At 49.9% G+C, this 12,370-nt stretch overlaps 2 protein-coding genes across 8 annotated transcripts in view; one reads left to right on the top strand and one right to left on the bottom strand.

Annotated features, from left to right (window-relative positions):
- Nucleotides 1-6,742, top strand: part of ANO7 (anoctamin 7) — a 29,558-nt gene extending 22,816 nt beyond the window's left edge. For all 3 annotated transcript variants that reach the window (XM_039489685.1, XM_039489686.1, XM_039489684.1), the window contains 7 exons: nucleotides 404-501; nucleotides 1,645-1,796; nucleotides 3,390-3,595; nucleotides 4,352-4,494; nucleotides 5,247-5,337; nucleotides 5,663-5,782; nucleotides 6,302-6,742. In XM_039489685.1, coding sequence (XP_039345619.1) covers nucleotides 404-501; nucleotides 1,645-1,796; nucleotides 3,390-3,595; nucleotides 4,352-4,494; nucleotides 5,247-5,337; nucleotides 5,663-5,782; nucleotides 6,302-6,496 — 1,005 coding nt within the window. In that variant the 3' untranslated portion in view covers nucleotides 6,497-6,742. The remainder of the gene's footprint in view (nucleotides 1-403; nucleotides 502-1,644; nucleotides 1,797-3,389; nucleotides 3,596-4,351; nucleotides 4,495-5,246; nucleotides 5,338-5,662; nucleotides 5,783-6,301) is intronic.
- A 716-nt stretch (nucleotides 6,743-7,458) lies between these two features.
- LOC120372363 (high density lipoprotein binding protein) overlaps nucleotides 7,459-12,370 on the bottom strand; it is a 94,992-nt gene continuing 90,080 nt past the window's right edge. For 3 of the 5 annotated variants that reach the window (XM_039489399.1, XM_039489396.1, XM_039489397.1), the window contains exon 28: nucleotides 7,459-9,923. In XM_039489399.1, the coding sequence (XP_039345333.1) occupies nucleotides 9,837-9,923 (87 nt within the window). In that variant the 3' untranslated portion in view covers nucleotides 7,459-9,836. The remainder of the gene's footprint in view (nucleotides 9,924-12,370) is intronic. The other 2 variants (XR_005584923.1, XM_039489398.1) reach the window with 2 other exon arrangements.

The following is a 12,370-nucleotide window of genomic DNA, read 5'->3' as shown; positions in this document are numbered from 1 at the left end:
GAGGAGGAGGGAGCCCTGGCCAGAGGAGGAGGGAGGCTCATCTGCCCAAAGACTAGTGGCAGCAGCTGGGGCCCCTCATTCCTGGCCCACCCCGCCCAGCAGTCAGCCCCTAGGGCTACCCTGAGGGTTGGGAATGGCTTCCGGGGGCTTGGTGCTGCAGGCTGCCTCCTCCCCATGCTCCTCTGGCTGCTGGGACACCACTGACGCCAGGATGTGGCGATGGTGCTGGGGGGGTGGCGCAGTGCACCAGCCTGCTATGCTGTGTTAGGGCAGCGTGTGTGGCTCAGGAGTAGCCTTTCCTGTGGGAGGTGGAACCTGGTAGGGCTCCCCCACCCCCGCAGATCCTTTTGAGCTTGAAGGGAACATGCAGCGGAGCTGACGTGCCTCTGTCCTACCCACCCAGTGCGGGGCTGGCGGCTGTCTCATTGAACTCGCCCAAGAGTTGCTGGTCATCATGGTGGGAAAACAAGTCATTAACAATGTGCAGGAAATCGTCATCCCGTAAGTACCGCGTGCACTATCGGGGCAGGGGGTGGTGGAGGGCCAGAGCCCAGCTCCACAGGGACCAGGGGGAGTTGGTCTGACTTCTGGCAGACCATTGCACCAAAGGGATCTGCTGCCAAGCTCTATAACAGGGATCTATGGGGCTGCAGGTGGGGCCGTCTCTTTCAGGGGCACTGCAATAGATTCGGAATGGGGGGGAGAGGGGCTCAGTCAGGGTAAAGACACTTGTATGTGCGGCCCCATCTGCTTGTCTTGTGCTTGGCAGGTGGCTGCAGCACCTGCCTCAGGTGGTCTGAAGGCTGTGGTTTGACCTATGGGCCCCAGCTAAGACAGGGCCAGTGCCCACATGTGCCAGGGCCTGTGACCACAGCCCTCTCCTCCCACTAGTGAAGGAAGATGGGACAGTTGCAGGTTGTGACCATTGGTGGGCGCTGCTGTGACAGATTGACAATGAGGGTGGGGGATCCAGAGCCCACGTGGACCAGTCAAAGCAGAACAAAGTTGTTTTGCAATAGGTCTCATGGCAAGTTAGCCATGTGCATTATGGAGCCTCTGGCTTCCCACTGCCACTGCCCCGCCTCCTGCTCAGGGATTCTTCGTCCTGGGCTCCTGCCAGAGGAGGCATTAGGGGAAGCAAACCAGGCCAGGAATGCTGGAGCTGGGAGGGACTTTTCATGGCCCTTTTCTGGAGTAATGTCCAAGCTCAGCTCAGCCGTTTGTCCTCTGTCATTCCCAGGGCTAAGGCATCTCCGCCAATGATCCCTAGCTGCCGGCCCATGGGCTGCTGGGCATGCATTAGAGTAGCTTTTCACTGGGGCCTCACCCCACCATTCGACACAGAAAGGGGACTTAAAACCACCTTTGCTCCCACCCTACTCTGATGCCAAGCCCAGCCCAGCCTGTCTCGTGAGTCTGACTCTGTTCATAATAGAGAAGCAAAGACCCTTTCCCCCACCCCGGATTCTTGGCTGGCACTAGGGCTGGGTCGGCAGCACTGCCAAAGGTCCCTCTGATGCTAGCTACCTGAAAATGCCAGGGCAACTTGGAGAGCCTATCAGGCCAGTAAGAGTGAGACTGGGCACTGCAGTTTCTGCTGGAGCATCACCCTTCCCGTGACCGCTCCTTTCTCTGCTCCCCCAGGAAGCTGAAAGGCTGGTGGCAGAAGTACAAGCTTCGATCCAAAAAGCGGAAAAGCAAGGAGGCCCAATTGGGCCTGGCGCAGCAGGTGCCCTGGGAGAGCAACTACGAGCTCCTGGTCTGTGAGGGGCTGTTTGACGAGTACCTGGAAATGGGTAGGAACCAAATGCCAAGTCTGCCACCTTGGGAGACTACTCACAAAGTGTCCTGGCCAGGTGGGGTCACCTGATCACTGACAGCACCAGGAGAAGAGGCTGGAGGTCAGAGACTTCCTCAGAGGAGGAAGCTTTTGCAGTTGATAGTGTTGATGGCATGTGCATCAATCACTTATCCCACTGACATGCTCTCTGGTGCCTGCTAGTGGTGATGATTTGGGAAGCAGCACTTTCTCTAGCATGTTCAATTGAGTGAAGCCCTAGAACGAGAGTGAACTCGAGTGCCTAGCCTGGGTGTTGAATATTCTGAGCTCTGGGATTGCAGTCAAAGGTCTAAGGCAGAGGTAGACAACCTATGGCACATGTGCCGAAGGTGGCACGTGAGCTGATTTTCAGCAGCACTCACCCTGTCCGGGTCCTGGCCACCAGTCCGGGGGGGTGCTCTGCATTTTAATTTAATTTTAAATGAAGCTTCTTAAACATTTTAAAAACCTTATTTACTTTACATACAACAATAGTTTAGTTATATATTATCGACTTATAGAAAGAGACCTTCTAAAAACATTAAAATGTATTACTGGCACACGAAACCTTAAATTAGAGTGAATAAATGAAGACTCGGCCCACCACTTCTGAAAGGTTGCCGACCCCTGGTCTAAGGAAACTCTCCATTAGAGGTGGTAGCCTTGTGAAACTGACCCCAGAGACACAACTCTGTCTCCTGGAGGGGAAATTGGAGCCCTGGCAGAGAATGTCTCCTCTTTCCCCAGCAGAAATTGGATTATGCAGCAGGTTCTATTGCCCCATCTCACCCTGCCAAACAGCCCTGCTGGGTCTGGCTTGATGTACAGAATATCCCACAGGAAGCCTCCATCTCAGGCTTGGAGTTACCCAGGGCTCCAGCCCAATCTTTTCCACATCGCAGCTTCCTCGGCCTGAAGGCTCCTCTCACCTCCCTGCTGTCAGCTTCCTTATGGAGCCAATCACAGCAGTGAGTCAGTGCTATCTCTCCAAACCCTTAGTGCGGCCATGGTCGAGCAATGGATGCTGCCAGCCCAGGTGTGTCAGTCGGGTGCCTAGGGGTGATGGCTGACAGAGCTGTGCCAGCAGAAGCCCATGTAGATGCAGTTATACCAGCACAGTTGTGCTTTTACCAGTCTAGCTTGTTTGGCTCATGGGCGGAGGTTTCATCATCCTGGTACCCCCAGGTCTAGCTGCATTTTTGCCAGGAGCACCTGGCTGGTACACCATATGGACATTCCTATACTAGTAAAAGCGTGCCTCATAGCCTGAGGGAGCTCCTTCTCCTTACCAGGGTCTGTCAGGTGATGCTGGCAGCCTATTACAGATGGAAAGCAGAGGCCTGCGCATCTCCAGGAACAAACCAAACAGTGGCCCACAGTCATCTTTGGATTGCAATATATTCCCCGGGGACTCCCTGTTCTCATCCTTCGGAAACCAGAGATGATGGGGAGGGGAAGGGGGACCAGACAGGCCACGATCACTGCTGAACACAGCTCACACAAGCCATCCTCTGCTCTGCTTGTCCACTGTGAATGTGAGCTCTGATGATTCTTTCCTTCTGTACAACAGTCCTGCAATTTGGATTCATCACTATCTTTGTGGCAGCTTGTCCTCTGGCGCCCCTTTTCGCCTTGCTCAACAACTGGGTGGAGATCCGCCTGGATGCACAGAAGTTTGTCTGCGAGTACCGTCGTCCTGTGGCTGAGCGGGCCCAGGGCATTGGCATTTGGTTTTATATCCTGGAAGTCATCACCCACTTGGCTGTCATCAGTAATGTGAGTAGCGTTGGGCAGCAAGAGAGAGGGAGGAGAAGCCAGCTCCCAGCGTTTAGACACAGCCAGCCATGTTGCTGATGGTTAATATAATCATGTAGCATTGTGGAGTTTGAAGGCAGCCACTGAGCAGGCCGGTATCGGGGACAGGGGACTGAAAGCCAGAAGTAAAGAATGTTACTGAAATCCCACTTGGCAGATACAAGTCTGTAGACACGATATAGTAACTGGAGTGTATGCAGAGCTGTCATTGTATGTGACAGAACCACGCTCTGATTCAAGGGCTGCTGCAGCTCAGGCCTCTGGCTCAGTAACCCCTTAAAAGGGTACTCTACTATTGGAGCAGCGTTACCTGACACAGCCTGCTCTGACAGGTTCCTCATCTTTGCAGCTTAGTTCCCAAGCACACTGGGGCTGGTTTTCAGTGACCTGTGAGAGCTGTGCAGTATTGAAGGGTGTCTGCATTTGAAGAATAAATGCTTGCTGCTATAATTGCTAGTAAGCAGTGACGCGTGCCAGCCCTACAGGCTCAATCCAAACTTTCAGTGGGGACTTGCCTCAGTAGGAAGTGTAGGGTCGGAGTTTGGGTGGGGGGTTGGTGTCTGGGAGAGGCGGTCCAGCCAAACACAAGAGTCACACAGAGCTTCAGAATAACAACACTTAGCCTGAGGCTCAGGCGGGTATGCTGAAAAGGTGCATGGACATCTGTAAAGTGGTAGGAAGCTGGCTGTAGCACTAGTATTTTCCTCCTTATTTCAGGCCTTCCTGATTGCCTTCACTTCAGACTTCTTGCCCCGGTTGTATTATCAGTACACCCGTGCCAGTGACCTGCAGGGCTATGTTAACTTCACCCTGGCGTATGCTCCAAAGCACTTTGCCTCCCAGCACAATGTCACGTGCAGGTAGGAGTCCCAGCTCGGCTGCTTGCGGGGGAGCCTCAGGACAAAGCTCCTTCCCATTCTCCATTTGAATTGCAACCTCTGATTTTTTCCTAGTGTTTTTCTCTTCAGGACAGTTCTCTCCTCTGTGGGGCCCCAGCCATGTTTGGAAGTGAAAGATGGGGTTTCCACTTACTTTAGCACAGGTCTCATACAGGATTACTTCTCACCGATTATTGAGAATGCTGCTCCATCCAGCAGGGGGTGGGAGAGGGAAGGGAGACCCAAGGCTAGTTCAGTTTATTAGGGGACAAGAGATACACCATTCCATAGACACATCCAATTTACACCTGAATTAGGAAGTGCAGCGTTAGCTTCCCTAGGGGAGTGCCACTCGGGTCCTCCTTCATGTGCAGGGGGGCTCACCTCTTTATGCTCTTGTTGTAAATCAGTCTTGAAGGAACTTGAATGTGTTTTTTAACTGAGCTACTTCTACTCTGACTGATTTACCTTGCTGCTGCTTGCCAGTCCTGGAGGAATGGGCACATACTCCCTCCCGGAGCTGGATTAGCCATGCCTTACACCCAGACAGTTCATGGGCCAGATAAATGCCATCAGTTATTAATCCTTAAGAGTGATTACATATGTGGATGAAGTGTCAGAAGGAAAAGTTGTGGGAGTGAGACTACCAGTGGTTGCCCTGAGGATGTTGACAGGCAAGGGTTCCTTTCCCAGCTGTGACGCATCTAGGTGCAATGTTATCTTCTCTTCCCCAGGTACCGTGCATACAGGGATGAGAACGGCAGGTACTCGCTAACCTATTGGAACCTACTAGCAATCCGCCTGGGCTTTATTATAGTGTTTGAGGTACCTCCCTCTCATTTTCCTCAGTCAGTTCCCCCTGCCAAGGTTTTGTTCCTTTGCTGTCCCATTCCTCAGTCTAAGTTTTTTTTCTACACCTGTCCCCAGGACATGTACTGTCCAGCACTGCCTGTTTCCAGCCAGGCATAGACATTTCCCCTGTGGAGTTGGAGAGTGCGCTCTCTGGGGAATACTGCTTGGTTCAAGTCCTTTCAGTGCCTGTCCCATTCCCTGCAGTCAGGCACTTCCATGCTGTTCCTTACTCATCCTGTCTTGCTTTGAAAAGAGTCAGCTGTCTGATTGGACACATTGCTCTTTTCCTTGTTTCCAGCATGTGGTTTTCTTTATTGCTCGTGTGATAGACCTGATGGTGCCTGACATTCCTGAGTCACTGGAGATCAAGGTGAAGCGTGAACGTTATCTGGCCAAGCAGGCACTGGCTGAGAACCAGGTAAATCTCAGGGCCAGTGGTCTTTATTCTTCAGCGGGGTAGTCAGTAGGTGGTCTGTGGGCCACATCTGGAGCACCAGTTGCTTTTGAACAGACCCTCAAATCTTTTTATTTATGCTGGAGTCTGCTTTCCTGTGGGCATCCCACTGCCCATCCCTGGAAGATGTCAAGATGAAATGCACTAAACACCCTGTGCCTTTTGGTCTTCAGATGTTTCATTAGCAGCTGGGGGGCTCCCTGTTCATAACCCCTTTCTCCAGGGTCATTGATAATCTCTTCACTCATTTCTTTGCTCCCCAAGTTTTCTTCGGGCTGTAGTTTCTGGACAGGCTTGTTTGATTCTGTCAGTTCTGCCCCCTAAATCTTAAAATTATGTACCTGATGAAGCCAGGAACTCATGCCTTCCTCCCTTAAACATAGCTGATGCCAAAGCAGTTGGAAAGCTATCCTACAGTGACCAAACTCTCTAATTCTGGGGATACTAATTGTCCTTTCTTCTTTTGATACATTGCTGAGGTAGGCCCTCTTTGAGAGAGAGGAAGTCAGAGCCACCTCCAGCACTATGCAAACAGCACCCAAAGCCTGGGAGCTGGGTGGGATGCATGAAAACCAGGAGCCTACCCAACTACGAACAATGACGTCTACACACACAGTAGCTGCGAGTCCGGAAGCTCATCCTCAGCAGCAGTTTGAGCCTGAAGCGGAATCTCTATGAATTGCTGTTGACTCAGTTTTAAAACACAAAAAATGGTGACTGCTTCTACGTGAGGGTGAATGAAACTGAATTCAGCCATGAAGTATGATTTCTAGCATTCTCCTTTGGAAAAGATGAAGTCAACTTGGCTCTGACCCTGAGCTGGTGGCTGTTGTAAGAAACCTTGCAGAGGAATGAATTATTTTAGTGAAATTTGAGTGGATAATTGTAATTTCATGGATAAATAAAGCATGCTAATTAATAGTACAGTGACAGGCATACTTGAATACCCTCTAAGTCCTCAGAGCCCTGCAGGTTAAATGAAAGTTAGACACCTCACAAAGCCTGGAGCTAGCTGACTTGGGGTTGGAAGAAGAAATTCCTTCTTGCTCTGAGCTATGGTAGCCAACAGGTGGGCTGTATAGCCCTCAGCTGGCAAGATGATGGTATGTGGGAGAAGCAGTGCTTCAGGCTGAAATGAAGCAAGTCCCACTGCTTCAGTGAGGTGGGAAGCAGCAATTCAACAGGCCTGGCTCTTACACAGCTGCAGCAGGGGCTCAAGAGAAGTCTAAACCACAGCATGTCAGACAGGAGCAAGCCTAAATTCCCCCCCTTCCTGTTACCAGAGAGGGGAAACTTGGGAGTTATGCATTCTGTTCCCTTACAGAGGAGAGAGGGTGATAGCAGGGGAGAGCCTAGGCACTAACTGGGGTTCTTTACACTGGTAGGCATGGAGAGAGGTCCTTGAGGGCACCTACTTCAGTAGTGCTGGCCTTAATACCTCTTCCTCCCTGGGGCCTGCACTCTGGTAGGGCCACTGAGCCTGGTTTAGATTTACTACCTACTGACAGGGAACAACTGACACTTTAAGATGACAGCTTAAGTCTGAAAGAACCTATGAAGATTAGGTTAACCCCCACACCGATGTACATGGAGAAGCAATCTCTTCACAAACCATGGGTAGAGAAATACAACACTCCAAGCTGTTTCAGGTTTTTATTTTAGAATTTATAAAATTCCAGTGTCATCCATACTCATGAGCCTTTTTACATGTTTGCATATAGTTTCCAAATTCCAAAGTTAAGGCCAAGGGATCATTGCCATGGAAACATACACTATGGAAGACGTTGAAAATAAAGGAAATAGAGCACATACCAGAGCATCTGCTACAGACTGAGGGGCAGCAGGAGACAGTACTAGGTACAATCAATCACTTCATGACCTTTAGCATGTAGGGGCCCCTGAATTTAATTCAAGCCAAGCAGGGCAACTGATGGGGGGAGGGGGGGAAGAGGGAGGGAGAAGAGGAGGGCAGGCTTGATAACCTCAAGCTGTGCCCCTTCCCCATCTGGGTTGTCTAGCCCTTTTCAAAACCCCTTTAGCTGAAGAGGAGGGAAATTAGGGCACTACCTCATTTGGTCAGCTACCCCCTTTAGACATCTACCATGGGGCCGAAGTGTGGTCAAGTTAGTCACCACTGCCTTTGCATAGCGCTGGGACCTGGCTTGTTCAGTTGACCGCAATTCTCCACTTCACTGTAAGCATCAGGACATTTTGGTGTCTGATTTCTGGGCTAGGGTCCTCTTCCGAAGAGGGCTAGAGCAGAGGGGGTTGGGGAAAAGAAGAAATGTCAGCATTTCTAAGCCTCACTTTTAACACAGGTGCAGTGCTGGGAATAGCAAGAGAACTGGGGCCAGCCTTTCAACATAATGACCTTGCCCCAGTCAGCATTATTGGGGAGAGACTGGGGACTTGCTTGCACAGGCGCTGAAGCAGTAGGGAAATGGAGGTAGGAAAGGAGGAGACCCCACTCCCTCACCACACCAACACAATTTCTCGCTGGCTGAGTGAGCAGCTCAATAGAGAAGCCTCCTTCAAGCAAGCTGTGTCAGTACTTAAGGTTCAGCAACTCAGGGGCCAAGATGCTATGGTACAGAGCATGGGATTCACCACATATAGTGGCAAGCCCTGGGCCTTAGTTCTCCCTGCACTCTTGGCCTCTGTGTACTTCAGAGCAGCTCGACTTTCTGTAGCTCAGAGCTGACATGCACCCTGCCTCTCTTCCCTCCCCTGAAACCAAGCCCACTTCTGGCTCAGAGTCCTACAGCTCTAAGGGGTGGGAGTATTTTACACCATAACCTTGCTCTTAGTTTCACACGCATGTGTGTGTTTCCAACAGCTACATATGCTGATTGATGCTCTTCAGCTCTTCCTGCACCTGGTGTAGAGAATTCAGCTCTGGCCCCCACAGTGAGACGAGCAGGTTAGCATCAGTGCTGATGCTCTAGACTAGGAGGCCACCCCCAGACTGGTTTTTGAGGTAGAAAGAAGGCAATAGCAAATAGTGATAAATTCCGTACCCCTTGTGTCCAAATGCTGTCAGTGGGAGGGGGAAATTATGTAGCTTCAGCATTGCAGTTCCCATCAACTAGCTCCTGGGCCATGTTACCATAGCAACCTGGGCTGACCCGAATTCTGTTGCACCCCATAATACTGTCATGTCCTGGCTTTGACCAGCTCTGCTGCTGTTGGGAAGAACAAACAAGGGGGGAAAAAAGGGGAACACTGGGAAGTAGCTGTATTTTTACTCTCTCATGTTGGAAGACTCATCAAGTGTGCATGTGAGAATCTAGGCTCTCAATGCTACACATGGACACGCTCAGTGCCACATATCACTCAAAGACTTTTCTACTTGACTAGGGGATCCCTTGTGTCACTGCTGGTCCCTTCCAGTGTCGTTGCTTCTACAGATTATTGTATTGTTCCTTTAAAAGCAGTTTCTAATCTTTAGACTTTTAGCTCACTCCCCACATCCACTATCACTGTTAGATGGATTTTTGGCAGTTCAAAGGAAAAGCTGATTGCACTCTACAATAGTAAGGTAAGGTCCAGGATAAACACAAAGGAAAAAGGGCAAACGTTTTGGCTTTTAGAAAGTCAAGGAAATTTATTTCCTGAGGTCATGAGACAGGAAGTTGATTCCTAGCCACAGTAAAGAGGTCTCCTAATGAAGGCTGGAGTGCCTAGCAAGACATGCTCAAGGTATCTGATCACTGTCACCACTTTGGCAGTTGTGAAACTTAGCAGATGAAAGTCACTTATGACATTTCAAACAAAAAGCTGTGTCTGAATCAGAGTGGAAAGCTTGGGGCGGGGAGGAGAACCATCCATTTATAGTAGGTCCTAAACCCAGTAACAACAGACAAGTAGAATGGGTTCTAGCACTCCACACAGCATTAGGAGACCTCGCAGGGCAATTTACTTGTGGTCCAGCCGCCGGGTCAGAATTCAAACAGGAAGTATTTGTGGCAGGTTAGTGTCAGGTCAGCTAGCTGGAGGAGATGTTTCTGCTTCCAGGTCATTATCGTTTGGGGCCCCAGGGAAGAGTCTTGGGGGTCACTTGAGCCCCAAAGCTGGGGAAATCTTCAGAACTGCTCATATCAGGGGCCTAGAGCAAAGAAGAGAGAATGGTCCAAGTTATATAGGCTGGCTGCAGTTCTATACAACACTCAAGAAGCTCAGACAACTGTAGCATTCAACAAATATCACATGTGCAAACACGTAATGAGTGAGGAGGGGGAGAGACGACTGTTGCAAGGCCACATATGGAAGAGTGTTCTAGGATATCAAAGTTCTTGAAAGGTGCAGAGGTCAAGGACAGTACAGCAACAGGGTTTTAGTAGGACCCATGAAAACAGCAGGTAAGTCACTAAGATGGGTCACAGAAGGATCATGATCTGAATTAACCTAATCAGGTTAGAATATCAGGGAAGCAGATTCTGCAGGAAGGTCAGAAGGACGTCTACTTCTTGGGGAGATTGACACCAAGTATAGTTTGTCCACTGTTTCCTCAGTGGTGCCAGGTCTACCCTAATACTCAAATGCTATCCTCTATGTTCTACTTCTCATCACTGTAGTATTGAAGTATTCCTGCTAACAGGCAAGGCTTTTCTGTACAGTGGTGGGGAGACACTAGCTGGGTCAGAGGTTCTTGACACCCCTTAATTTCTGTGGTTCAGGCTAGCTTTAGAACGGAAACCTGCCAAGTCCTCAATGCACCTTGTGAGGACCAAGTGGACAACAAGAAGGTATTTGGTTTAGTAGCTTATCCCCTGCCTTTCAGATAATGGTCAGAAGTCCCTAACCTTGAGTTCCACAGTAACAAAGTGCCAGCCACAGCTGCTTTGGAAGGCAATCTGAGCTCCAGGGGCTGTGGAGGGGAGATTTGCCAGGCTAGCTGCTCCTTTCAGGGTCTCTACAGGAGGATTCATAGAATATCAAGGTTGGAAGGGACCTCAGGAGGCCATCTAGTCCAATGTCCTGCTTTGAGCAGGACCAATCCCCAGACAGATTTACACCCCAGTTCCCTAAATGGCCCCCTCAAGGATTGAACTCACAACGCTGGGTTTAGCAGGACAATGCTCAAACCACTGAGCTATCTGTTGTTTCTAGCAGAGGCAAGAGGTGACAGCAGCGGAGGAAAGCTGGGCAATTTAGAAACCCAACATACTAACTTCTAGGGGCCTAGCACATAGTGTGGGCAAGCTCTTCAGGTGATGAACAGACTGATCATGACATTCCCCAATGGTCAGGAAAGGCCTAGAAATCCACTAAAAAGAGGGAAGAACATGATTCTGAAAAAAGAGAGTTACCTACCTTTCATAACTGTTGTTCTTCGAGATGTGTTGCTCATGTCCATTCCATTCTAGGTATGTGTGCACCCACGTGCATAGTTGTCAAAAATTTTTGCCTTAGTGGTATCCGCAGGGTCAGCCGTAGTGCCCTCTGCAGTGCCGCGCTCATGCAGCAGTTTATCAGGTGCTGCTGGCCCTGCGCCCTCTCAGTTCCTTCTTGCCGGGCAACTCTGACAGAGGGGTAGGCAGGCGGGTAGTGGAATGGACATAAGCAACACATCTCAAAGAACAGTTACGAAAGGCAAGTAACAGTTTTTTCTTCAAATGCTTGCTCAGGTCAATTCCATTTTAGGTGACTCTCAAGCAGTACCCCTGGAGGTGGGCTTGGAGTTCACAGTTGTGTGGCCTGCAACACTGCTCTACCAAAGCCAGCATTGTCCCAGGCCTGCTGGGTAAGCATGTAATGGGATGTGAATGTGTGGATAGATGACCATTATGATCATCTAGTCTGACCTCCTGCACAATGCAGGCCACAGAATCTCACCCATCCACTCCTGTATCAAACCTGAGCCACTGAAGTCCTCAAATCATGGTTTAAAGACTTCAAGATGCAGAGAATCTTCCAGCAAGTGACCTGTGCCCCATGCTGCAGAGGAAGGCGAAAAACCCCCAGGGCCTCTGCCAATCTGCCCTGGAGGAAAATTCCTTCCCGATCCCAAATATGGCAATCAGCTAACCTCTGAGCATGTGGGCAAGACTCACCAGCCAGACACCCAGGTAAGAAACTCAGATCCCACCCCATCTAACATCCCATCACAAGCCATAGGGCATAATTATCGCTAATAGTCAAAGACCAATTAATTGCCAAAATTAGGCTATCCCATAATACCATCCCCTCAAACTTATCAAGCTTAGTCTTGAAGCCAGATGTGTCTTTTTCCCCCCCCCAACTACTCGCCTTGGAAGGCTGTTCCAGAACTTCACTCCTCTCTGATGGTTAGAAACCTCTGTCTAATTTCAAGTCTAAACTTCCTGATGGCCAGTTTATATCCATTTGTTCTTGTGTCCACGTTGGTACTGAGCTTAAATAATTCCTGTCCCTCCCTGGTATTTATTCCTCTGATATATTTGGAGAGAGCAATCATATCCCCCCTCAGCCTTCTGTTGGTTAGGCTAAACAAGCCAAGCTCTTTGACAGTCTTCTTTCATTAGGCAGGTTTTCCATTCCTCGGATCATCCTAGTAGCCCTTCTCTGTACCTG

Source organism: Mauremys reevesii, linkage group 9 (assembly GCF_016161935.1).
Source record: "Mauremys reevesii isolate NIE-2019 linkage group 9, ASM1616193v1, whole genome shotgun sequence".
NCBI lineage: Eukaryota > Metazoa > Chordata > Testudines > Geoemydidae > Mauremys > Mauremys reevesii.
This window is presented reverse-complemented; position numbering and strand designations above follow the sequence as displayed.